This window comes from Lissotriton helveticus, chromosome 6, assembly GCF_964261635.1.
Source record: "Lissotriton helveticus chromosome 6, aLisHel1.1, whole genome shotgun sequence".
In the NCBI taxonomy this organism is placed as follows: Eukaryota; Metazoa; Chordata; class Amphibia; order Caudata; family Salamandridae; genus Lissotriton; species Lissotriton helveticus.
In genome coordinates this window covers 677,671,510-677,699,481 of record NC_136067.1, presented here as the reverse complement: position 1 = coordinate 677,699,481, position 27,972 = coordinate 677,671,510, and the positions used below count along the sequence as shown (strand labels likewise).

The window sequence follows — 27,972 nt, the reverse complement described above, 5'->3', positions numbered from 1 at the left end:
CATTAACAAGCAAGTACAAATAATTTCATTCCAGCAAAACCAGGAAACAATAAAAACATCTATTTTCCTGGCCCCACTCAACGCATTATATCTGATATCCAAACACCAATTTTACCTCTTTGCGGCTCTTAGCCCTAAAACTAGAAGAGAGATCCTATACATGCGACTGCTGGCCTTGTTGACAGCGGAATTTAGCCTAGCGTGGACAAACAAAAAATACAGGGGGTATGCTGTCTATGTACCTATGAACGAGAATCATGGTTGCACCTTCTGTGCTGCTGCCCAGCTAGAGCTAATGAGAGAAGAACCCTTCTTAGGGAACTATACCTCAGTGAAAAAGCAAATACCTGCCTAGAGGCTTCGGCGATATGTTTCGCTCAAAAGGATCCCCACATCCTGGCTCGCTGCGGACATTTCCCACAAACCATCAGGGACGCTCTCCAGCCTCGCCCTGGCCCTCGGATAGTCTAAAAGGTATTCCTGCATTACTTTAAAGGGAAGTCAGCATGAACCCTAGACAAGACCAGATCAAAGGAACACTCTTACTTACCTTCTCAATGATATGACAGAAGTCGGAGCACTCAGTATACCGATAAGCCTCCATCCCTACAAGGAGGAATGATCTGAGGCTGGAGTACTCCAGCAAAAAATGGGAGAGGAGTTGGCCTAAGGGCTAGGGCGCTCGACCTCGGACCTGGAGATCTGGGTTCGAGTCTCGGTAACGACGCCAAAACCTCCTGTGATTCTGGGCAAATCACTTAATCTCCCCGTGCCTAAAATGAATGTGTGTCCGTCCTCATGTAACGTAACTGGTGCTATGTAAAGCGCTCTGATACCTGATTCGGTTCGGGTCTAGTTCGCGCTATATAAAACTCTGCAAAAAAAAAAAAGAAATCCTACTCATCAAAAGGCTCCTTCAAATTTGGACTGAATCGCAATGCATAGGCACTTTACCTGGAATTTCATCCCATGAATGGAGCTTGAGGAATTCAAGGAGAATGGGAGGACAGTAAGACAAGGCACTTTGGGGCATATTACCAAGGGTGGCGATAGACAATTATCGCCGGTGGCCGCTAAGCAGCGATAATTCTATCGCTTTATTAGCAAGCTGTCGCTAACTGATGTTAGCGACAGCTTTTAGGCGATAGCGAGCGGTTTGGGGCCTGCTTTGCATGTCAGCGATATTTATCGCTAATGACATGCAAAGTGGGCGTACCCAACCTGTTAGCGACTGAAAGCAGTCGCTAACGTCGCTATCGCCTATTAGCAAGGCAGGCGTAGCGATGGAAATATTCCCGCTATCGCCAAAAACTAACGCCTGCTCAGACCAGTTCTTAGCCATGTTATCCAATGGGAGGTGGATAACATGGCTAAGAGCATTTCGTCGCTAATGCGTGAATATCGCTGTATTCACAGCGATATTCACGCATTTCGCCGCTATCGTTGGATATTTTAGCACAATGGAGAAAAACGTTGCTAATAGCATGTTTTCTCCGCTAACATATCCAGCGATAGGCAGAGATAAAAAAATTGTCGCTAAGCCAACATAGCGATAAATATCGCCACTTGTTGGTAATATGCCCCCTTGAGAGGCAGTTGGGCGATTGGGGCCTGTGGCAGAGCACAAGACAAATGTAAACACGAAAATAAGCTCCTAGCCAAACAAAAGCACTTAGTAATTGCACTTTGTTAGAACTTTTGATCTTTACGTTTGGGTGGGTTCTGCACTATGGCTTTCTGTTTTATAATGTTTTTAATTTGTATTAATTTTATTACTGTATTGCAATGGTTTTAATTAACTTATGCAAGTAAATAAATACATTCAATTCAATTCAGTGTAGACCCATAGTTTCTGCTACATGTAGTTCTGGTGCCATTTTTTTATTCAAATTGTGATCAATTAGTCACCCCAGTCCAATGGTTCCCAACTCACCTCTAGGCTCCAAAATCCAACAACTATTTAGTATTTATTATGTTTGATACTTTTAGTGTTCTGTTACAACAAAGGGGCACTGGCTCGCCTGTGGTTTGCAACTATGAGCCTTGTTCTTCTTCCAACATGAGCTTATCAGTGCAACTGCTGGAAGACCCTGGATAGATTTGATGCTTTTTTCCAGGCTTAGTACATTTCTTCAGTCATGATTAGTAGTAGCATTGTATTTTATACAGAGTAGCAGCATCATTGGGGTGCTTCAGAGCAGTTTGTGTTTTTTTTTATTTATTGATAAACGACGCTGAATTCTTTTTAACTATTTGGTCAAGAACAGAGGGAATACAACCTTCAGGTGCTTTCAGGTGTTTGTGTGAAGCCTATCTTAGCAGAGATGTACTACAATGGTTTTAACTCCAATGGCGTGCATCTTTTAAAAACTCAAAAAGCAAAACTGAATAAAAAAATCATATTCAAATGGTGTACTGTATGAAATGATTCCTTTTGATTATATATGTGAAATATTAAATACACGCATCTATTGTTACGTCTACCTATTTTGTCTGTTTGGTTTTGTCAGTTATCACTTGTTTTTCTCACATCTAGACAGAATAACAAGACTTGCATTCATTCTGTATAGGACTTTCTAAACGTCTGTGTACTGAACATTGAACCTCTTTTTCAGGCTGCCATGGGGATAGCAGGCCTGATTGTTATGGCCATGGAGAAGGAAGGCACATCAACAGATGAAGCTGTCAAAAAGATATGGATGGTTGATTCCAAAGGATTAATAGTTAAGGTAATACAGCAGTGGTATTATGAATGCAAATGTACATGTTCTCTACTCTGATGACCTCTGAAACAATATGATGTAGGAATTGGGTGCTTAATAGAAGATCTGGGTCTTTTATTGGATTTAACTAAGTAAATATGCTGTGGTTGTATTGTGGTGAACATGTAAGAAATTGGTTTCCGAGGTTCACTGATGCTTTATTGAGGGTAATTTATGAGTATGTGGTTACCCATGCCATTTAATGTGTTAATATTTAAATGCCTCATTTTCAGTCCTGCAATTATTTAGTTTTGGGCTCAGATGGATTTAAAACTCAAGTATGCCAAATATATCAGCCTTAACAGCTATCATATGTTATTTGCTGGTTAGGCAATGCACTACCTCTTCCCATTTTGAAGTCCGGTGAAAGTCAGCTTTAGCTCTTCACAAATACTTGTTTACATAAAGGCGTCTGTAGTGGACTACTCTCCCACCTCATGCAATTGGCTGATTCGTGACTCATCCTGCCTCCTAGCGAGTGCTTGCATTGCAATGCATGAGGTGCATAGTTTTTTTAACCATGTCCCGAAACTCGGTTGTATCCTAGGTATTTTCTTTATGTGACCAATCAATGCTGAAATGGTGTCATGACTAATACATCTAATATTATATCCAGTCTCCTCACCTGTGATTGTGAACAAAGCTTAACCTACAGTTCACACTGTGTACAGGGTTCCCTTTCCATGGTTCTGCTTATATCTTTATATACATTGCTTGACACACAGACCAAATGGGGTCTGGGACTTCTCCTTCTGGTTGCTTAACTGGCAACACATGTTGAATAGTAAGAGACTATGGGCCTCATTTATGAGAAATGACGCATCGCTGCGTGAAAGCAGCGATGCGTCACTTCTCAGTGCGCCCTCCTTGCGACATACCTGATGTGTCATATTTAATGTATGACGCATCATGTCGCAAGGAGTTACAGATACGTCAGTATTTCTGACGTATCTGTATGCGCAAAAGTGACGCATTGCTGGAGTGTGTCACAAAAGTGACGCAACTCCAGCAATGCGTCCTTTCACATGGGGTAAGCCCCATGTGAAAGGGCCTGCATCAGTATTACGCATGCTGTGAGGCAGGCGCAAGATTTTGATGCTCGGCGTCCTAGAAGTGACGCAGTGAAATCTCATAGATTTCACTGCGTCACTTCTACGAGGCTTTTTGCGGGTGAACGCCCCCCTTGCATACATTATACCTGACGCAGGTATAATGTAGCGCAGGGGTTTACAAAGTGACGCATCTGCTTAGATGCATTACTTTGTAAATAGTGCGCAACAGGAGGGATGTTTAACGCTGCAGATGCGTCAAGCGCAAAACTGACGCAAGGCCTCATAAATGAGGCCCTATGGGTCTGATTTGGGATTTGGCAGATGGATAAAGGCAGGCAGAGTGCTGGAGGATTTAGCATCCACCACCCTCCCTTTACTCCACCTGCCAAATTTAGAAATGTATGCTGGTCCTGCAAGCATCTCTATACATTGTCAGGGACCACCGTTATGGTGGTTCCTGTCAATATAGGAAAGGTTTGATGATTGGCTCTGTCAAACATGATAACCTACTGTCAAACTTTTCCAAAGATTTTACGTTTTTGCAAAACAAACTCCCGAAGCGAAGAATTTGTTTTAAAAAAATGGAAAAACTAATGACCGCCACGCTATGGGAGTTTTCTACCATGGTCTGAGCGTAATTTTTCTTTTTTGCTATCCCTCAGTGTGGTGATGGACAGTAAAAACACCATCTGACTTGCCCACTCTAAGTAGAGCAGGCGGTCGAATGGCTTACCACTTACAGCCCTCCCTGCCTCGGCCTTCAGAGGAAGGTTTACACTGATTGAGTAAAAATCACTCACTTAGCGTAATCCTGGCAGTGTGCCCAACTCTAAATCTGTCATGCGGATCAAGAGTTTGGTAGAGACAGTACTCCATCACTGTTGCAAAATAATACACGCTCAGCCATAAGCCCAAATCAGCCCCAATGATTCAAGACCAGCATAGAGTGAGCGAGCTAGGGGCGTGGCTAAGCACGCAACGGGAATGGCCGCCTTCGGGTAGAGCTCCGTACTGAGCTCCCCTTCCCGGCGCATTTATCCGACAAAACACAGCCTGCAGACGGTGGAGAACCACTGGCGCTGCCGCCGGACACCATTGCCTATCACCCGGCCGACTTTGGGAGCAATCGGCACACCCGAACTGCACCGGCGATCCCGCGAGGCGGTGGCCGCGATCATCGCTCCCAATCTCGGGAGACATCCAGGAAAGGCCGCGGCTTTGGCGAGTGGCGCAGGCCCGGAGTCGAGGCCTACTTGTACAGAAACCACACGGCGCGGAGGTGAGGGACGGAGACGGACATCGGCGCCTGGCCTGCCCTGATCGGAGGACCCACCAGCTGAGTGCTACCTGCCCTGACGCTGAACTAACGGTGCACCAGTAAGTGGCCGGGTGGAGCCGATCTCACGGACACATCTGGGAAGCGGGGGGAGCGCAGATGACCCACCGGCTCCGAGGGCCTACCCCCATTCAGGCATCCTACCCCTCGCTAGGAAGTTGACAACGGCGGGGCTAAACAACCACGGGCGACCCATGACACACAGCAGGGCGGCGACACCGGCCTAGTCGACTGCGCATCTACCACACCGCGCCCACGTGCCGGCCGGAGACGGCGAGACCGCACCGTCGCCATCAGCCCAAAGCGCGACGGCGCCCGCGGCACCTCCTGCGCCACGTGAGTGCCGGTGCGGCTCGCGGGAACCGCCACCGAGCCTGGCCCACCGCAGTGAAGCACGCGCTGACCCTACGCCAAACACCGGCCGAAGCTCACCATCCTATTAGACGCCGGACACCGACGGCCACAGACACGTGGACGAAGGCTCGGGCACACACCCACCTGGGAACCACAAGCGTGCTGAAGTAGACACCTGCCACGCAGCCGGACAACCACACACCCATATTGGTCATCTGAGGGTGAAACACGCAGCTAGACCGGGAACAGCGAGGCGGTGCAGATGTCGAACGGGACCAGGACACGGACCGGCACAGGCAACGCAAACCCGAAGGGCAAGATGGACAAGACAGGGAAGAACGCTGACCCAGACCAAACGGCGGCAAAACTGGACACCATGCTTGCGGCGATGGAGAGGCTCGAGGAATCAATACACCTAACCCGCACCTCCTTGGCCACTAAAATTGACAGTGTGGTCATTGACCTCACGCATCTGAGGGCAGATCACAAAAAACTAGCGGAACGCACCACGGCCCTGGAAGGTACACTGCAGACGCTCCAGCCTCAATCCGACCAGTCACATAAGCACATACAGGATTTATTGAACAGGGTGGAATTCTTGGAGGACAGACCTGAGGACGCGGAAGGTAGGACCCGCAGGAACAACGTACGCTTGGTCGGGGTTCCGGAGAAATGGGAGGGGAGATCCCCAGAAGAGCACATGGAACAGTGGCTGAAGGGCATTCTACCGGATGGGACGCTCTCCCCACACTTCGTAATAGAGCGAGCCCACAGGGTCCCCACTAAACCTCTGGCAACAGGCTCCAACCCAAGACCCATGCTACTCCGCATAATGAACTACCGCGACAGAGACTCCATACTGCGAGAAACACGCAAGCTCCCAGAAGTCCGGATCGAGAACACGTCGGTAATGTTCTTTCCAGACTACACTATACAAGTCCAGAGGCAAAGACATGACTTTCTGGCAGTGAAAAAACGACTGAGGCAGATGGGCCTCCAATATTCACTGCTGTTCCCCGCGAAGTTAAGGGTTGTAGCTGGAGAACGGACTCATTTCTTCACAGACCCCACGAAAGTGGAAGCCTGGCTGGACAGCGGAGTGGATACGGAACCCAACACAACTGCGGGTCCTGCACCCCGGCGACAATTCGGAGGTAACAGAAGAAGGCGTCGGCCCCGCCAGAGATCCCAGGTGGGAGCACAATCAACGACAAGAACTCCACCCCCAGCGGATGCCACGCGACAGGAGAAGCAGGACGCCCTACGACTGGTGATGGAACTGAGTGGATCCCCTGCGTGGAGCGAGACGGCGGGCGGAAGTGCTCAGGAACTCCAGAGCGACGATGAAGCCACCTACGGTGTGCCGGACTCCCCAACATCGGAGGAACAGCCAGATGTCACTCCCCAAACGGCGGACTACATCAGTTGACCGCACGACGAGTACAACAATTTGCAGGTACATTCATAACTGACCACCACAACAATCCAGGATCGACGCAGCCGTAACGAGGACTGGCCGAGGCAGCGGACTACACCCCCAATCCTGCATGCTGCACACAAGGCTCACACAAGCCGAGCAGCTCCTCCTTGTACACGAGTCCAAGAATCAGCGTTGGTGGCCCACACTCGATCGGAGAGTTGCTACGGGACCGCTCTGCTTCACCTGGTGGCAGTTCGAATGGGACACGTAAAGTATAGAGTTTTGCTAATGTGCTTAATGGGTTTACTGTCTGCAAGAGCGGCTCAGACAGCCACATTCCTCCCGGGAAGGCAATAGGCCTTCTCCGATCCCTATATTGATACAGAACCAAGACTCAAGTGTATATAGCACAAACACCCCCTTAGATTTGGATTTTGTTGCTCTCCTAGAGAGTATGGACGGGAGCACGTTTCGCATCCGACCTTCTGGTATTTTGAAAGTTCATAATGTTCATTGGCTCACTGTTCCGTTAGCCATGTTTCCTTCCCCCCCTATGGTCACAGTGAACTGGTGTGCCACCTTAGACGCCTACTTTATTGCGGGAACTGTTTGCATGACGATGGACATGGGGTGTATGGGATGGTGGGGGGGAGATGGGTGGGGGTTTTGCTGAAATGTTGTAATGTCAGCCATTAAGATATGCACATGGAATGTGAGGGGTATACATACACCATCCCGACGCTACCAAATCTACTCGTACCTCAAACGACATCACATACAAATTGCCCTCCTACAAGAAACACACCTCGGCGCCACGGAACTTCCCACACTACGGCGCAGGTGGCGTGGACAGTTGTATGCTACAGGGTTCTCATCGTATGCTCGGGGGACGCTTGTATGGGTCAGACCGGGCACTCCATGGACCACACAAGATGTACACATAGACCCCGAGGGCAGGCACGTGGCAGTTAACGGTCGGTCAATCAATCAATCAATCAGAGCATTTATATAGTGCACTACTCACCCGGAGGGTCTCAAGGCGCTGGGGGGAGGGGGTCCGCTACTGCTCGAACAGCCAGGTCTTGAGCTGCTTCCTGAAGGCGAGGTGGTCCTGGGTCAGGCGGAGGTGGGTCGGAAGGGAGTTCCAAGTCTTGGTGGCCAGGTAGGAGAAGGACCTTCCTCCTGTGGTGGCTCTTCGGATGCGGGGGACGGCGGCGAGGGCGTGGTAGGTCGATCGAAGCTGGCGTTTGGGAGCGTAGAAGTTGAGGCGGCTGTTGAGGTATCCTGGTCCTTGGTTGTGTAGGGCTTTGTGTGCGTGGGTGAGGAGCCGAAAGGTGATTCTCTTGTTGACCGGGAGCCAGTGCAGGTCTCTCAGGTGTCCGGAGATGTGGCTGCGGCGGGGGATGTCCAGGATGAGTCGTGCTGAGGTGTTCTGGATCCGCTGGAGTCTTTTCTGGAGTTTGGCGGTGGTTCCGGCGTAGAGGGAGTTGCCGTAGTCCAGACGGCTGGTGACGAGGGCCTGGGTGACCGTCTTCCTGGTCTCGGTGGGGATCCATCGGAAGATCTTGCGTAGCATGCGCAGGATGTTGAAGCACGACGAGGAGACGGCGTTGACTTGTCTGGTCATGGAGAGGGAGGAGTCCAGGATGAAGCCCAGGTTGCGTGCATGGTCAGTTGGTTTGGGTGCGCTGCCCAGGGCGGGGGGCCACCAGGAGTCGTCCCAGGCGGAGGGTGAGGATCCCAGGATGAGGACTTCCGTCTTGTCCGAGTTCAGTTTCAGGCGGCTGTTCGACATCCATTTGGCTACGTCTGTCATCCCTTCGTGCAGGTTGGCTCTGGCGGTGGCGGGGTCGTTAGTGAGGGAGAGGATCAGCTGGGTGTCGTCGGCGTAGTAGATGATGATGTTCAGGTTGTGCTGGCGTGCGATGGCCGCGAGGGGGCTCATGTAGACGTTGAAGAGTGTTGGGCTGAGCGAGGAGCCTTGAGGAACGCCGCAGATGACTTCGGTGGCCTCCGATCTGAACGGGGGTTAGATGGCAACCCACTAGTACTGGCCTCAGTATATGCGCCCAATGCGGGGTTGACAGATTTCCTTAACCAATTATCACACACGTTGGCCCCTTGGCACGGAATCCCCTGGGTACTAGGCGGGGACTACAATCGCTCCCTGGATCTGGCGCTAGACCGCTCTCACCCTCCACAGCCCAACTCACAGGCACAGAATACCACGAAAGCATTGCAGGCATGGTCCACACAATGGGATCTACATGATGCGTGGCGCACTCACAATCCAGACTCCAGGGTATACTCGTATTACTCGGGAGCGCACGCCCTTCACGTGCGCCTTGATCGATACATGGTGACCAGTGAGATCCTACCTAATGTCAGGAATACCTGTTACATGGGCCGCACGCACTCAGACCACAACCCACACCTACTGGATCTGACATGGGAACAACCTCGGCCACCTATACCCACATGGCGGCTGCAACCTGACTTATTACTGGACGGTACATTTAGAAGTTCCATATGCACGCAGACAGCGCAATATTTCGAAGACAACTCGGGCTCAGCGTCGACGCCGCAGATTGAGTGAGACGCCTTTAAAGTGGTACTCAGGGGGCAATGCCTGGGCACCCAGGCCCACTCCCGGCGGCAATTAGAGGCAGATCTCCGATGTCTAGAATCAGACTTGCTGCGAATGGAACAGGCAGCAACCACAGGCACAAACACTGACTTACAACAGGCACGAGCTGAACATGACAAACTGATTGACAGGTTGAAAAACATCAATTACAAAGCCCACTCGGCCCGCACACATCACATGGGGGACAAACCTGGCAAGCTGCTGGTATGGCTGATACAACGCGAAAACCACGAAGCGCCGGTGACAGCGGTTCAAACAACGGCTGGCCAGACGGTGTACACGCAAGTACAAATACACAAGGCCTTTGTGACACACTACGCTGCGCTATATAAGTCCCGACTTCAGACCACACGACCCACCATAACTGCGTATCTGGAAGATGTCACACTGCCCGCCCTGACAGGTGACCAACAAGACGACCTAGGGTCGCCGTTGATAGCGGAGGAGCTCCGTGAGGCCATCTTTGCCCTCTCGAATGGCAAGGCCCCGGGCCCTGATGGGTTACCAGTGGAATATTGCAAGGCATGCTCCGACATCCTGATCCCAGAGCTCCTCAGGGTGTATGCGGCGGCACTAGAGAACATGACCTTACCCCAGTCTATGAATGAAGCAACTCTGGTGTCCCTTCTCAAGCCCGGTAGAGATGGCGCGCTCCTCGGCTTGTATAGTCCCCTAGCGCTGCTAAACACAGATTATAAAATACTGGCTTCGACACTCGCCCGGCGACTGACGGGACTGGTGCCGGACTTGGTACACAAGGACCAGAACGGCTTTGTGCCAACCAGATGCACCTCTCACAACATACGGAGGCTGTTCCGAGTGCAGACGTACGCAGTACAGAATTGGCCCAGGTCGGGCTGCCTAGTCCTTGACCTAGAGAAAGCATTCGATTCGGTCGAATGGCCCTACCTGCTGGCCGTGTTGCGTAAATTTGAGCTTGGGGACGACTATATTGAACTAGTGGGATTGCTATACAGACACCCTGTAGTACGAGTCCGCACAGGCAAGCTGCTATCTGACGCCATTAGGGTACAACGCGGCACCAGACAAGGCTGCCCACTATCCCCACTACTCTTTTCACTGGCGATTGAACCCCTTGCTGGCATATTGCACAATAAGGGCGCGCACTGGGGCATCCCGCTAGCGGATGGCGTACACACGGTCTCGCTATATGCGGATGACCTCCTTTTGTATGTCAGGGACCTCGCTCAAATACCACCGGACCTCTCGGAGATCTTCAAAACCTTCGAGACAGTGTCGGGCCTTAGGGTAAACTGGGCCAAGTCAGGGGCGTACTCGTTCAACCCAGACATCCCAGACCCTGCAATTATGATTAATGGCGAGCGTCTGCCGTGGCACCACACCACGTTCAAGTACCTAGGAGTGTACATCTACAGGGCACCACAGGACATACTGGACGGCAACCTGACACGTGCCATAACGTCCTTGAGATCCCAAATTGCCTTCTGGAAATCCCTACCGCTCAATGTCCCGAGCAGGGTGACATTTACGAAAATGATTGTTCTCCCCAGACTCCTATATTACTTCGCCAACATACCGGTATATGTACGGGCACACACCTTCAAGGAACTCGCATCCATGACTAGAGACTTGATATGGAACACTGGACGACCCAGAGTGGCCCTGCAAAAACTACATGCGCCAATTGATGAGGGTGGCCTTGCAGTGCCGAACCTTGAACTTTACTATCTGGCAGCCCAGCTACAGTGGGTTATGCCTGGCTCGCGGGAAACCGCCTGGAGGACACTTCCACGAGTACAGATGTGCTGACCATCACACAGGAACATACCCTATTCCACCCCCTGACACACCCGAGGAGAACGGCTCAACTGCACGTAGGTGTGGCGGTGAGGTGTTATAACAGAAGCCTGCGACTCACGAGACTGACCAAACCGTACGCCCCAGCACTCCCACTCCTAGGCACACCCAAGTCCACCTCTATAGTCACTGAAACAACATTGGAACACTGGACACGCACTGGAGTGGACACCATGGCGGACTTATACGCCGATGGTACCCTGATACCTTTTGCGACGCTGGCCACTGACACGGGTCTCCCACCGGGGCAGTTTCTGCAACACGCCTCCCTGCTTTCAACATTCACACAGCGGTGGGGTAACATCACTGAGGAACTACCAACGCATCAATTGATACAGAGCCTACATGTCATGGGAAACGGTACACATGTGGTGCACTGGCTACATCAAGCACTGCTGTCACACACGCAACACACGTTACAACCACTACGTGACAAATGGGCGGCAGACAAGGGGAGGGACTGGACAGATAAGGAGTGGAAAATGATACTGTTGGGCCCCAGACGCGTACCACGTAACGCACGCTTCAAACTAATCCAGTTCTATATATTGCATAGAGCGTACCTCACACCCAGTAAAATTAACCAATACTTCCCGGGTGCCGCGGCTAACTGCCCGAGATGTACGTTGGAGGGAGCGGACTTGCTACACGTGCTGTGGCAGTGCCCACAGCTTCAGGCGTACTGGAGGACAGTGCTGGAGATACTAGACAAATGCACAGACATGGTGATACCGCACACATGGGAAGCATGCATACTGGGCCTATATAAAAGAACCAAATTAAATAAAGTTCCCTCTCGTTTCTGGGCCCTTGGCCTCCTCACGGCAAAACGATTGATCACGAAGCACTGGAAGCGAGCTACCCCGCCCCTAACGGACCACTGGCATACATCCCTAGGTAACTGGGCGAGAGCGGAAAGCACCACCCTCCATAATGAGGAAACAGCAGGTCTAAGGCAGTTCCCGATTGCGGCACTATGGGATGTAATGCTCAGCTCCTTCCACAGGGAATACCACCTAGCACAGAACCCAGCAGTAGTTACCCAGCCAGTCGGTGCCAACGACTCACCCCCCACCCCTCGCTAATACTCCATGCAGACAGACATGATGATACTCCACACAGCAACCCCCTCATGCCGAATACGTACCACACCTAACCCATTGTCCTCCCCAAAGATATACTCACTCCGATGGTTTACATTCAATGACATGCACACACCCCCCCCCCGCATCGATACGTCCTAGACTCGACAAACACGTCACACTATTGACTTAGATGACCATACTCCCCCTTCCCCCTCCCCCCTACATACCCTTTGTCCTTTTCTCTTTCCCTCTCTTCCTCATTGTTTTGTTTGAACAGTTACATCCTCTGTTGCGCTAACACGGTTGGAACATTTGTGATGAAACGTTGCCATGATGTATGAAGCGAAGACCTAATGCATTATGTGAAATGCCCCGAGAACATGACAGACATCTCTGAGATGTAGTACCATACATGTTGTAATATTCATGTTTTTACTCCTCCTGTGCCTCAATAAAGGATATTTAAACAAAAAAAAGTGAGCGAGCTACTCTTCCCAGGTTGATCAACTAATTGATTATTACAATGATGCAAATTACATTTAGGGATTTGGCCATCTGCTCTCTTCATTTTTCTTTTAAACATTACTATGAGTACTTTAAATATATATTACTTGCACCGTCCCTACACTGCTTTCTCAGGCATTGCTGGTTGTTATTGTACCAACCTCTGTTTATTTGCTCATTTGGACTAGACTGTTACTGGTTGCCATTCCTGCTTGAAATCACTTTGCCTAGTACTTCCCTACTGTCAAAAATCCAGACTATTGGAAATTAATGACGATGACATATCTCTGACTTATGCTGTCACATTATTTCTGGCTTCTCTGTCAAGACTGTAGTTCTTGAATTTGACTGTGCCATATTGGTGGTAATTCTTCGAATATTATGGGTATTCCTGCCATAGTGGTAATCAGCCTTGATGTAAGTGTTACCCCTGCTTATGAGTCCACATTTTGGATATTTTATCATTATCACTACTGCTTTCTAAACCTCCCACCTTTAAAATTAGTTTAATGTATGTACATCTACATCCATCCATACACTTGTTCACCCATTCAAGTGCTCACTGATTTAACCAGCAATCTTTTCATCCATACCTTCAGTTATTTACCCACTCAAATGTACCCATTGGTGTGACCTTAGTCATCCATCCATGCACTGTCATCCACCTAACTACCAATTCATTATTACATGTACACACTATGCCAACCATGCAACCACAGATAAACTTGGCAATCAACGAAGACACTCTTTTAGCTATAAAATAGCCAGACCTATTGGCTTGGTCAATGTTTGTGCAGCACTGCATCATTTTTCTTTTCTAGATACCTGTCATTTATATATCAGATAATCTTCTTTATTACATATAACCACTCAAACACCCACTCGCATACCCATACAAGCACTCACACATGTACTCCCTCACCCATACAACTACACACATACACTCACTCTCCAATACAGCCACTCACACAACCAGTTAACCAAACACTCAAACAGCCACTCAGTCACCCATAAAGTCACGTACACACACAGTCACTCCCCCATACAACCACTCACACAGCCACTTAGTCACTGATACAGCCACTCCCAAATCTACTCACAGACCCATACAGCCACTCACTCACCAGTACAGACACTTACATACCCAGTCATTCCTCCATAGAGTCACTCACTCACCCATAAAGCCACTAACACAGCCAATCCCTCACCCAGACAGTCACTCACTCAGCCACTCACTCACCAATACAGCCAATCACACAGCCACTTCCACACCCATACAATTACTCACACACCCACATATTCACCTATACATGTACTCATACACCCACTTATTCACCCATACAGGCTCTCACACACCTATACAGCCACCCAGACATCCACTCTCACACAGATACACACAGTCAGACAGCAACTTGCATAATATATGTTAGAAATAGTATCCCTCGTTAGTAGGATGCAAAGTATAGTAATTTAACTTTTGCAGTATCTTACGATATATGTTTAACACTCTTAAACTTCTAGAAAGCACTCACAATCACTGGATGATGTAATCAGTGATGTCATGAGTGTTACCATTTGAGATGTCATCACTGATTTCACGAGTGATGTCACTAACCAGTGAGGTCATAAGCAGTGCATTGCAGGGTGTAAGTTATAGTTAACACAGATAACTATAACTGCTGAATTTCAGTGGTTGTGTACGAGTAAAAACTGAGCCTAGCTATAACATCCCTGTAACCTTTGGTTTTTTCACTGAATTTGAATTGTTTTTTAAATTCTATTTTGTAACTATAGCATCTATGTAAGCTTTGTTTTTTTCAGTGAATTTAATTTTTTTTAATGTTAAGTAAGATGCCCATTGCAATGGTCGGGGCATTCAACGTTGGCCTTAGCCTGCCACTGTGCTGCCCCCACCCAAGTTTGCTGCGGGGTGTAAGTTATAGTTAGCTCAGTTAACTCTAACTGCTGAATTTCACTGGTTTTTGTGTAAGTGAAAACTGAGCCTAGCTATAACATCCCTGTAACCATTGATTTTTCCAGTGAATTGGAAAGTTTAAAAAGAATATTTTGTAACTATACCATCCCTGTAACCTTTAATTTTTTCAGTGAATTTCTAGCTTTTTGTTTTAACGTTAAGTAAGATGCCCATTGCAATGGACAGAGGTTTGAATGCAGGGCTTAGCCTGCCACTGTGCAGCCCCCACCCAAGTTTGCTGCTCCTTCCCTCCTCCTCCTCCTCCTAGCCATTCATTGTCCAAGTCCATGCCTGTGCTCCCTCATTATAGCCCTGTGTGGCTGTTGTTCTGCCACTGCCCTTCGCAGCTGCCCTGAACAGTTAGCTTGCTGCCCCATTCACTTCCTCCCTACCTCTGTTTCTAAGTCCTTCCCTCCCTCCTGCTCTGCATGGGCGGATGTGCTGCCACTTCCCTTATTTATCCTTACCCCCTGCCCTCTGATGTCTGTGTGCATGCCCCTGCTCCTCCCATTTTGCGTGTCATGTTCCATGGACCTGCCACTGCCCCTCCTATCTACTCGGAGTGTTCTGTTGAGCTGCCACTGTCCCTCCCCTAGCCTAGTATAGGCAGATGGCTGCTGCCTGTTCCTGCCACCTCCGCCCTGCATGTCTGGGTTCCATGCCCCTATCTCCTCCCTCATGTTCTCCATGGTCCATTTTGCTGCCACTCCTTTCTGCCCTCCATGCTCTGTTGCATTGCAACTACTAATCCTGCCTTGCCTGCATGGTCTGTTGTGAAGCCCAATCCCCTGCCCTCACTTGTCTGTGTCCAGCCCCTACCCCACCCTTCGGTCCTCCAGGGTCGTTTGTACATGCCCCTGCTCCTACCTTCTTGCCCACCATCACCGTTTTGCTGCCACTATCACTCATGCTTGTCAATGATGGTCTTCTGTGCTGCTACAGCCCCTCCCACCTGACCTGTGTGATTAGCTTGCTGCCCTGACCCCCACCCACCTTCCTTCTGGTTTCTTTGTGTATGCCATTATAGTATCACTGTTGCCCTCCATAGTGTGTTATGCTTCCATTGTCCATCCCGTCTGCCTTTCATTATCAGCTTGCTACTCCTGCCCTGCCCCCTGCCATCCGTTTTCCCTGTGCCAACTGATATCCCCTCCCTCCCGCCATATCTGGTCCGTTGTCATGCCCCTGCCTCTCTCTCCTGCCATTCATGGTCTGTTGTCCTGCAACTGTCTCTCCTGTCTGTCTGGTATGGTCAGCTTGCTGCCCTGGCGTCTTTCACCTCTGCTCTCTGTTGTCCATATGCATGGTCCTGTCCCCTCCCTGTTGCTTTACATGGTCCGTTGGGCTCCACTGCTGTCCAACTTGCCCTGTGTGGTATATTGTGCTGCTGCAACCCCTGGCGCCTGCCTTGTAAGATCAGTCTGGTGCCCCTGCCCATCTCCCTACACCCCTATGTTATCCAAGTCCATGTGCCTATCTCATTCCTCATGCCATCTGTGTTCCAATGGACCAACTTGCCAACATGTGAACTTGCAAAGAGGGAGATTATGAAAAAAAAACCTGGGTGGTCAACTTGTTGCCTCTGCACCCTCCTTCCTGCCCTCAGTTATCCGAATCTGTAACTGACCACTGCCTCCCAACAGTAGTCTAATGAGCAACTAGATTGCTAACATTCTAAATTTATTATAAAAGTGTGGCACACCTGACGTCATCTTGATGCGATCAAAACTGTAATACCTAAAGCATTTCCATGGAGATGAAGCAGCAAAACATGTGGCCCAAGCAAAGCAGTTGATGAGTCAATGTCATATATTAGTCATAACGGCATCACAATTAATAATTTAGTAGATAGGGTGCTGCATAGGTGTTAGGTGGGAAAAGTGCTTGTGCAGTTTAATAAAAAGTGACTGTGCATATTCATAAAATCCCATGGTTCAGATTCTTTTAGCAAGCCTGGCAGTTATGTCACTATGTTATGCTCTCTCTTAAATGGGCTAATAGGCAGAAGTCCATGAATGCCCAACAAGGAGAAATTACAATACAGATGACAAAGTGAGGAATCGCCCAGGGCACCCACCTCCCAAGAGCCCCATGGAAAAGTTAACTTTCTATCTCGCATCTGTCAATGCAGGCGACATCTAGAATCATCAATGTTTCGACCCTCTTAAAGAACGGGTAATTCCATTACATCTAATAGGGTCTTCGTCAAGACTGGGTATGGAACAAAGTGTATTTTAAAATACAGAATGTCAAGCTTCATCTAAACACAAAAGATGATCATGGAGAACCATCATTCATCGATGTGACTCACTTAAAATCGAAAAAAGACGTTCATATGGAAAACACAGCATATCCCTCAAATGTAAACTGATGATAGGTTCCTCTTGGCTCGGAAAATTATGGTAGAATATGCTTGTCTCATATAAGGAACCCCCAAGAGAATGACTCATAATAAAATAAAGGAATTTGTTTGCCAATAGTATTGTGATACACTTGCAGGCTTCGTGAAAATCTTTGGGCACCGGTACTTAATATTTTACAAATAAATTAAGATCTTGTATTACCACATTTGTAATGAGTAATGCTATCTTTCTCTAAATAGCAGATTAGTGTTAAGCACTTGATTATGTGAATAGATCACATTTCGCATGATTCTATGCACTTCTTGACTTTCTTGACGTCAGAGCCTAGGGCCCGACTACATGTGGGTCAGATGGGCATAAGATATTTACCGCTGCTGGTGAACACTGATGCTTCACTGTATGGTATATACTTCAGGACTCATTGACAAGGCCTTTGTGCCGCCGGTGAGTCACTTTTTCTGACAAACTGGCGGGTCACTGTGGTGGCCCATATTTACTAGGCCTGCAAAGCCCTTTCATGCATAAATCTGCGGGAACGAGGCCTTCCATGGGTGTTGCTGTGGGTGTTACCATGCAACGTTCATGAAGTCTCCTGCATTCCCTGCTTTACAAGGTTTTGTAAACCTGGGAATGCGTAATTTTCCTATGCCTCCCCTGGGGAGGTGTAGGAGTGGCACAACAAGGAGAAACACCTTTATTTCTACTCGTTCTTTCCTCTTTCAAGATGTGCTGCATTCTGCAGCACACTATGAAATAGGAAATCACCTCCATTGATTGTTTTTGTGCAGGAACGTTTCCCTTGCTGCACAACAATTATCCCCCAACACAGGCACCCATGTACGATAGAGCAAGGTTGCCTGTGCTGGTGTATGACAGCCAATTATGCGCCACCACAGGGGAAAGCACACAGTTCGGTTGCATTGTTGTAAATATGGCACATCCCGGTGCTTCTAAAATTATGTCGCTGAGCCAGCAAAATGGCTTGTGGCACCCTTCTGCGTCATTTTGTTGTGAATAGTCTTTTCATGCAGTATTTCCACTTCCAAGTTTCTCTCATGAAAATGAGGAATTCCATGCAGAATGTTGCTGTTTCTGCACCATATGTATGTATGAATGTTTTCGTGGCAAATATGAGCCTGCCGAAAGTCATCAGCGGGAAATTGTGGAGAACACAGTGATAACTGCACAACTCATAAGTCCAAGACATGGATCAGAATTTAATGCCCGTTGAAATGAAGTCCTCGGTATTTAAATTAGGACAAAATCAGACAAGCAGAGGAGATTTCCAGGCATCTGCACAAACCTCTTCATTTCTTTATTTTGCTTTACAGAGATTGAAAGTCACACCCACCTCACAGCTACTTTCCTTTAATCCGCTCAGTTCACACCACTCCTCGCTTTTCTTGGCTGCTGCTTTTTCCATGCTTGTACCCGTTCTTTTGACGAACTGATATTCTGTCAGTGCGGCCCTTATTCAAAAAAGGAAAAGAAAACAGAAGCTATGCCTTCCAGGGGTTGTAGCCCTGAAAAACATAAGCACACATGTTCACAGTTATCTAGCGTTCAGACACATCTGACTTTCTATTCTGACAATGAACTCTTACATCCTCGAACTTCATGATCCACTTTACTGTGAGTTAAGATGTTAGTAGCTTTGCTGAGACAGAGATTATCACATGCCTTGGCTGTTCGGGCCGCAATCATATGACCCACAAGAAAGACACAATTGTAAAGGCAAGACTGCTCATCAAGAACATATAATGTAAAGTACTGTAACAGAGATCTGAAAGGAAGATCCTATTCACTTTGACATATCCGAGCGAAGAATAAACTTTCTCCACGCAGCGCCACAGGGTCTCTGCTATTTCCTTGATTTACTTGGTAATGTCTTTCAGCAGCGTACTTATTTCCGTAAGGTAAACCACTGTAGCTCAAAGCATCATACACAAGTTCTACTGGTCATTTAAAAAAAAAAATACAGCATTAAATTTGGTCTGCTGCCACTCCATTAGGAGGTTATATTTAAGCATGTCTGAAGTAGACACACGAAAACTACGCAAAAACAGAAAGACAGGCAGTGACAATTTTATGTGCATTAGGTTTAGTGTTAAATGCATTGATCCACAAAGGGCACTCCAATATGTTAGCAAACTGTCTATATTTTGTCGAACTCTTTCATATTTCGACTGAACCATTCAGGGTTAAATCAATAAAATGCCCCACAAAGACATATTTAGAAATTCAGGCAAAATATTACAACTTTTGGATAAGTAAAGTACAATCAATTCCCATCTGAAATAGTGTAAACCCAACTCCTGTCATGTGTTTCACCCTCCCAAGTGCTCTTCAGAGGGGTGCGGCAGTGATATCGTGTAAAATGTGTGAGCGTCTTGCTTGTGTGGCTAAAATGTTTACTTTCATTTGGACCATTGGGCATTGGAGGTCTTCCAAGTCACCCTTCCCGTGCAATGATGCGTGCAGGTGTAGTTAGTAGAGCACTAAGGTAACCCAATAATCCCCCTCACAAAATTAACTGACTCGTGTTTGGTTTATTGGTTCCTTACCTTTCAAGCAGCAAAGTAAACAATTTGTCATCATTTCACATTTTTAAAGCCAAGTACTCCAAATATCATGACTTAATACGGTATGACAGGGAGGACAAGTCAGTCCTTCTATGGACAGCTTTGACATAACCAAACAAGCATTGGCATAGCCAACAGGTATCGCTTTTGGGGCCTTATAAGTGTTTAGCCATGCAACAGTTGATGTTGTTGCACCAAGGATATTGTGCTGCATAACTAAATACTTATAAGGTCCCAAAAGCGAGACCTATTGGCTATGCCTAAACATGCTGGGACTTGTAGTTTTACTTGTCGCATAAGATAGATGGGCTACCAGTTCCAGCATTCTCACTGCTGTATTTTGAAATGCCAAGACCGGCTTAAAGTCACCCGCACCACATGGGAATAATTGAACTCGCTGTGCTAGATATGGAAGTGTGAAAGGAGGTCGGAGGGAAAGGAAGACCTGATGTGTGAGTGACGACCGATGAAGACAGGAAAAGAAAGAGTAGGAAGGAATACTAGATCAGATGAGCGCTTCGGTGCCTCATCAGGGCTCGTAAGCACTATATAAATGCAATTATAATTGCATTATGTGTGTAGGACAGAGGAGGTTAGAGACAGATGTAAGGGAACATTAGCCATGAAGTGAGTGACAGAGGAGGGGGAAGAAGGCCTGGTGTGGGAGTTGAGGAGGACAGAGTGAGGCAAGTTGGAGGTAAAGGAGAGATAATGTGCCATGGGCAGGAAAGAGGAGGCACAACGGAATGGAAAAGAAGACCTGTGAAGAGAGGGTGACAGACTGGAAATAGCAGAAGAAAGGGAAACAGATGAGCACCTGGTGAGCACGGGCCTGATATGGAAGAGAGTGGAAGACAGAGTAGAGAAGGCTGGGTTTGTGAGTGGGGGTAAGGAAGACAGAGGCAAGAGTGTGAACAAAACCAAATATGTGGGTGCCAGGGTAGGAGAGGGAGACAGAGGAAGGCCTGATGAGTGACTGGTGAGAAGAGAGAGGAGGTGGCCAAGTGGCTGGAAGCTGTGCTTGAAATTGAGATATAGAATTGCTGGTACTCTGTTTGCTGTTGCTAAGTGTCAGTACTCTCCCATTACAAACATTGGTGCAGTGCTGAGAGGGGCAGGTGCCACCCCTCTCTAATGAAAGAAATGAGGGTTCTTAGTTCTGATAGCGCCCGCCCATTGAAAGCACTGGTTGGAAAGGAAGCCTTGGTGTGTGAGTGACGGCGAACGTCGGTTGGAATGGAGTTAAATTAACACCCAATATGCGTGTGATGGGGAGGAGAGAGAGACAGAACAGAGGGAAAGGAAGACTTAGTGAGTGAAAACGGGGAAGACAGGCAGGAGTGGGGGGGTATTATGACTGGCGTGAGGAGACAGAGCGGAAGGAGACAAAGAGGAAAGGAAAGAGAGCTAAATAGCAGTGGATGGAAGGTAAGTCCTGGTGTGTGAGAGGTGGAGAAGGAGATAGAGGCGGAGGAAGGCCTAGTGATGAGAACAGAGATGAGGCTAAACGGGTGAACATGCGTGCGTGTGCAGGTGAGAGGTGGACATTTGACAGCCTCCTCTGGGGAGGCCCTGGGATGTCAACTCCTGACATCCCGCTGACTGGCCCTGTGACAGCTGCAAATCAAGATTATCAAGTCGAAGAGGGGGGCGGGGGAAAGAGACAGAGAACTGGAGAGCGGGTGCTCGAGGATGCTCGTGGGGGAGGTCTAGCGATAGACACATTCTCACTGAGCTCCGAGACTCCCTGTTCGCCAGGCAGCCTCTAGAAACTAAGCGAAAATCTCACAAAAACGCGTGCCTCGCGCTGGAGATTTGAAAAAAAGAAAAAAGACGCGAGTGGTGCGCGCGCGGCGGAAAAAGGAAACAGGTTGGCGAGTGGTGTGTGATGTGCGAGCACAATGACGATAGAGGAAAGCCATATGGTGCCTCTGCTCATCATTGTGCACGTATCCACATGCTCTAGGCCAGCCAAAAGCGTGTGGTCAGACTTATAAAAGCCCACACACTAAATGTCTCGCAGGGCAGCGCATGTGCTGGCTCAGCGAGACCTAAAAAGGGAACACAGTCATATTGATATATATTTGCACACACAATTATATTTATATATTTATTTGTGAGTTTTATATATCACAAACTTGACCAAAGGTATCAGCGTGCTTTACAGAGTAAGCACAACCATATTAATATGAGGTACATAAGAGGGATATAAAAAATAAGCACAACAATAAAAACACAAGGTACATAAAGGGTATATAAAAATATATATATAGAGTAGTGGTAAAAATGCAAATGGTGTACAATGGGATATGGAACAAAATAGCTGCACGTACCTGGGTTACATAAAGCACCAATAAAAATGCACAGCAATACATGTATAAAAGAAGAGTCCAAAAGACAGTAGGACACACGAGCACAGATAGTCCTGTGGTAGATATGAAAGGGAGGTGCCAGGGAAGGGGGTGTAGATGCATAGATTAGCACAAAGTAGTGAAGGCACATTGCATCTTACCACTAGTTTTCAACTTGGCACTTAGCGAAGTAGGAACGATATCAGTAACACAAGGTAAAGAGAGAGAAAATACAAATGTATTGTATACAAAGAATAGTGAAATGTATAAGCAGAATAGCACCCGAATAGGTACCTGAGTTACATAAAGGTGTAAATAGCTGGACAAATCAACAGTAAAACAAAGAAAAGCATGATCAACACTATACATAAAAGTACTGAGGTAGTAAATGAGGGGGGATGCAGATTAGGGGGACTAGAGTCACAGTATCCCCAGGGTAGAGATGAGTAGAATAACAAGGGGGTGAAGTGAAACATAGGTCCAAGACTGAGGCATGTAACGGAGTGATGGAAGGCAGCGTACACAATTGAGGGCGAGGTCAAACAGGGAGTGGGGGTGAGAGAGGAATTTGTTGGATAGGAATTATTTACTTCTTTCTTTAAGAGGGATGTAGATGCGTTGCCTAGTGATGAGAACAGAGATGAGGCATCTGAATGGAGGTGAAGACGTGGTGTGTGAGTGATGCGTAGAAAGACGCAATAAGGGAAGGAAAGACCTGGAGTATGACAGAAGGGGAGGAGTAGTGGGCGAAACCGCGAAGAATGAAAGACGAGAAGAGAGACATTGAATATGACAAAAAAGGAGCGACGCTGAACGGGAGCCGCCCAGCTGTCTGTCTGTCTCCGAGTGCTGCACGGGTGAACATGCGTGCGTGTGCAGGTGAGAGGTGGACATGTGACAGCCTCCTCTGGGGAGGCCCTGGGATGTCAACTCCTGACATCCCGCTGACAGCTGCAGATCAAGATTATCAAGTCGAAGGGGGGGGGCCGGGGAAAGAGACAGAGAACTGGAGGGAGGGTGCTCGAGGATGCACGTGGGGGAGGCCTAGCGATAGACACATTCTCACTGAGCTCCGAGACTCCCTGTTCGCCAGGCAGCCTCCAGAAACTAAGCGAAAATCTCACAAAAACGCGCGCCTCGCGCTGGAGGTTTGAAAAAAAGAAAAAAGAACCGAGTGGTGCGCGCACGCGGCAAAAGGGAACAGGCTGGTGAGTGGTGTGCGATGTGCGCGCACAATGACGATAGAGGAAAGCCATATGGTGCCTCTGCTCATCATTGTGCACGTATCCACATGCTCTAGGCCAGCCAAAAGCGTGTGGTCAGACATTTCTAAAAGCCCACACACTAAATGTCTCGCAGAGCAGCGCATGTGCTGGCTCAGCGAGACCTAAAAAGGGAACGCAGTCATATTGATATATATTTGCACACACAATTATATTTATATATTTATTTGTGAGTTTTATATATCCCAAACTTGACCAAAGGTATCAGTGTGCTTTACAGAGTAAGCACAACCATAATAATATGAGGTACATAAGAGGGATATAAAAAATAAGCACAACAATAAAAACACAAGGTACATAAAGGGTATATAAAAATATATATATAGAGTAGTGGTAAAAATGCAAATGGTGGACAATGGGATATGGAACAAAATAGCTGCACGTACCTGGGTTACATAAAGCACCAATAAAAATGCACAGCAATACATGTATAAAAGAAGAGTCCAAAAGACAGTAGGACACACGAGCACAGATAGTCCTGTGGTAGATATGAAAGGGAGGTGCCAGGGAAGGGGGTGTAGATGCATAGATTAGCACAAAGTAGTGAAGGCACATTGCATCTTACCACTAGTTTTCAACTTGGCACTTAGCGAAGTAGGAACGATATCAGTAACACAAGGTAAAGAGAGAGAAAATACAAATGTATTGTATACAAAGAATAGTGAAATGTATAAGCAGAATAGCACCCGAATAGGTACCTGAGTTACATAAAGGTGTAAATAGCTGGACAAATCAACAGTAAAACAAAGAAAAGCATGATCAACACTATACATAAAAGTACTGAGGTAGTAAAGGAGGGGGGATGCAGATTAGGGGGACTAGAGTCACAGTATCCCCAGGGTAGAGATGAGTAGAATAACAAGGGGGTGAAGTGAAACATAGGTCCAAGACTGAGGCATGTAACGGAGTGATGGAAGGCAGCGTACACAATTGAGGGCGAGGTCAAACAGGGAGTGGGGGTGAGAGAGGAATTTGTTGGATAGGAATTATTTACTTCTTTCTTTAAGAGGGATGTAGATGCGTTGCCTAGTGATGAGAACAGAGATGAGGCATCTGAATGGAGGTGAAGACGTGGTGTGTGAGTGATGCGTAGAAAGACGCAATAAGGGAAGGAAAGACCTGGAGTATGACAGAAGGGGAGGAGTAGTGGGCGAAACCGCGAAGAATGAAAGACGAGAAGAGAGACATTGAATATGACAAAAAAGGAGCGACGCTGAACGGGAGCCGCCCAGCTGTCTGTCTGTCTCCGAGTGCTGCACGGGTGAACATGCGTGCGTGTGCAGGTGAGAGGTGGACATGTGACAGCCTCCTCTGGGGAGGCCCTGGGATGTCAACTCCTGACATCCCGCTGACAGCTGCAGATCAAGATTATCAAGTCGAAGGGGGGGGGCCGGGGAAAGAGACAGAGAACTGGAGGGAGGGTGCTCGAGGATGCACGTGGGGGAGGCCTAGCGATAGACACATTCTCACTGAGCTCCGAGACTCCCTGTTCGCCAGGCAGCCTCCAGAAACTAAGCGAAAATCTCACAAAAACGCGCGCCTCGCGCTGGAGGTTTGAAAAAAAGAAAAAAGAACCGAGTGGTGCGCGCACGCGGCAAAAGGGAACAGGCTGGTGAGTGGTGTGCGATGTGCGCGCACAATGACGATAGAGGAAAGCCATATGGTGCCTCTGCTCATCATTGTGCACGTATCCACATGCTCTAGGCCAGCCAAAAGCGTGTGGTCAGACATTTCTAAAAGCCCACACACTAAATGTCTCGCAGAGCAGCGCATGTGCTGGCTCAGCGAGACCTAAAAAGGGAACGCAGTCATATTGATATATATTTGCACACACAATTATATTTATATATTTATTTGTGAGTTTTATATATCCCAAACTTGACCAAAGGTATCAGTGTGCTTTACAGAGTAAGCACAACCATAATAATATGAGGTACATAAGAGGGATATAAAAAATAAGCACAACAATAAAAACACAAGGTACATAAAGGGTATATAAAAATATATATATAGAGTAGTGGTAAAAATGCAAATGGTGGACAATGGGATATGGAACAAAATAGCTGCACGTACCTGGGTTACATAAAGCACCAATAAAAATGCACAGCAATACATGTATAAAAGAAGAGTCCAAAAGACAGTAGGACACACGAGCACAGATAGTCCTGTGGTAGATATGAAAGGGAGGTGCCAGGGAAGGGGGTGTAGATGCATAGATTAGCACAAAGTAGTGAAGGCACATTGCATCTTACCACTAGTTTTCAACTTGGCACTTAGCGAAGTAGGAACGATATCAGTAACACAAGGTAAAGAGAGAGAAAATACAAATGTATTGTATACAAAGAATAGTGAAATGTATAAGCAGAATAGCACCCGAATAGGTACCTGAGTTACATAAAGGTGTAAATAGCTGGACAAATCAACAGTAAAACAAAGAAAAGCATGATCAACACTATACATAAAAGTACTGAGGTAGTAAAGGAGGGGGGATGCAGATTAGGGGGACTAGAGTCACAGTATCCCCAGGGTAGCGATGAGTAGAATAACAAGGGGGTGAAGTGAAACATAGGTCCAAGACTGAGGCATGTAACGGAGTGATGGAAGGCAGCGTACACAATTGAGGGCGAGGTCAAACAGGGAGTGGGGGTGAGAGAGGAATTTGTTGGATAGGAATTATGTACTTCTTCCTTGAAGAGGGATGTCGATGCGTTGCCTAGTGATGAGAACAGAGATGAGGCATCTGAATGGAGGTGAAGACGTGGTGTGTGAGTGATGCGTAGAAAGACGCAATAAGGGAAGGAAAGACCTGGAGTATGACAGAAGGGGAGGAGTAGTGGGTGAAACCGCGAAGAATGAAAGACGAGAAGGGAGACATTGAATATGACAAAAAAGGAGCGACGCTAAACGGGAGCCGCCCAGCTGTCTGTCTGTCTCCGAGTGCTGCACGGGTGAACATGCGTGCGTGTGCAGGTGAGAGGTGGACATGTGACAGCCTCCTCTGGGGAGGCCCTGGGATGTCAACTCCTGACATCCCGCTGACAGCTGCAGATCAAGATTATCAAGTCGAAGAGGGGGGGCCGGGGAAAGAGACAGAGAACTGGAGGGAGGGTGCTCGAGGATGCACGTGGGGGAGGCCTACCGATAGACACATTCTCACTGAGCTCCGAGACTCCCTGTTCGCCAGGCAACCTCCAGAAACTAAGCGAAAATCTCACCAAAACGCGCGCCTCGCGCTGGAGGTTTGAAAAAAAGAAAAAAGAACCGAGTGGTGCGCGCACGCTGCAAAAGGGAACAGGCTGGTGAGTGGTGTGCGATGTGCGCGCACAATGACGATAGAGGAAAGCCATATGGTGCCTCTGCTCATCATTGTGCACGTATCCACATGCTCTAGGCCAGCCAAAAGCGTGTGGTCAGACATTTCTAAAAGCCCACACACTAACAGCCTGATTCATGAAGCGAAATAGCGCCCGCAATGGCTGCGAAAACGCAATTGCGGGTGCAAAACACGGAATCGGCATTCAAGTACGAAATAGCGAAATCGCTAAAAAATAATAGCGAGCGGAATAGCGATTACGCTGTAAAAGTCGCAGACTCCGGGAAGTCGAGCATTAGCGATAATGAAATAGCGACCAACCACGGAATCTGCGAATTGAATAGCGAAACGCAATATTGTCTCAATCGGCATTCATGAAAGAAATACATTAGCGAAAAAGCGCTAAATCGCACATTAGCGCGGCGCAATTTAAGGACAACTCAAAGCAGGTGGTAACCATAAAAGCCATGATCAACCAAAATTTGAAAAACTGTTAGCCAATCACCAACAGGTCCAGGCCTGACCAATCACACATAAGGACATTCAGCAGCAGCAATAGGCGTTCCACAATGCCTGGGATGTACATGGTGGTGAGGCGGCGAAGGCTACAGCGAGCAGCACGGAGGAGACGCATGAGGCAGGCAAGGATTTACCGGCAGCGGGTCACCTTGCTGGGGCAAACCAGAGAACAGATTTATGCTAAATACAGGCTGAATGGGGAAATGATCACCTGGCTGATACAAGAACTCGACCCCATCATGCAGCACCCAACAAGGCGAAACAATTCTGTGCCCACACATGTGCAGGTATTGTGCAGCCTGCACCTCCTGGCATCCGGCAGTTTCCAGGGCATAGTAGCCGCTGCTGGGGGGATATCCCAGCCCACCATGTCACGCTGCCTCCACACTTTTGTTGACGCCATGCTCACCCAGCTCCACCGGCACATCACATTTCCCACGAGCCAACAGGATTTGGACCTCACAAAACTACAATTTTATAATGTTGCCCATTTTCCCCATGTCCTTGGCTGCATAGACTGTACCCACGTCGCCATCTGCCCACCAGCTGGCACGGAGTATATGTACCGCAACAGGAAGTCGTACCAC

General features: G+C 47.9%; 1 protein-coding gene across 1 annotated transcript in view; it reads left to right on the top strand.

Annotated features, from left to right (window-relative positions):
- The window catches only part of ME1 (malic enzyme 1), a 1,446,246-nt gene that overhangs the window by 1,190,064 nt on the left and 228,210 nt on the right, over positions 1–27,972 (top strand). Inside the window, exon 9 of the mRNA XM_078648140.1 lies at positions 2,616–2,729. Within this exon, the coding sequence (XP_078504266.1) occupies positions 2,616–2,729 (114 nt within the window). The remainder of the gene's footprint in view (positions 1–2,615; positions 2,730–27,972) is intronic.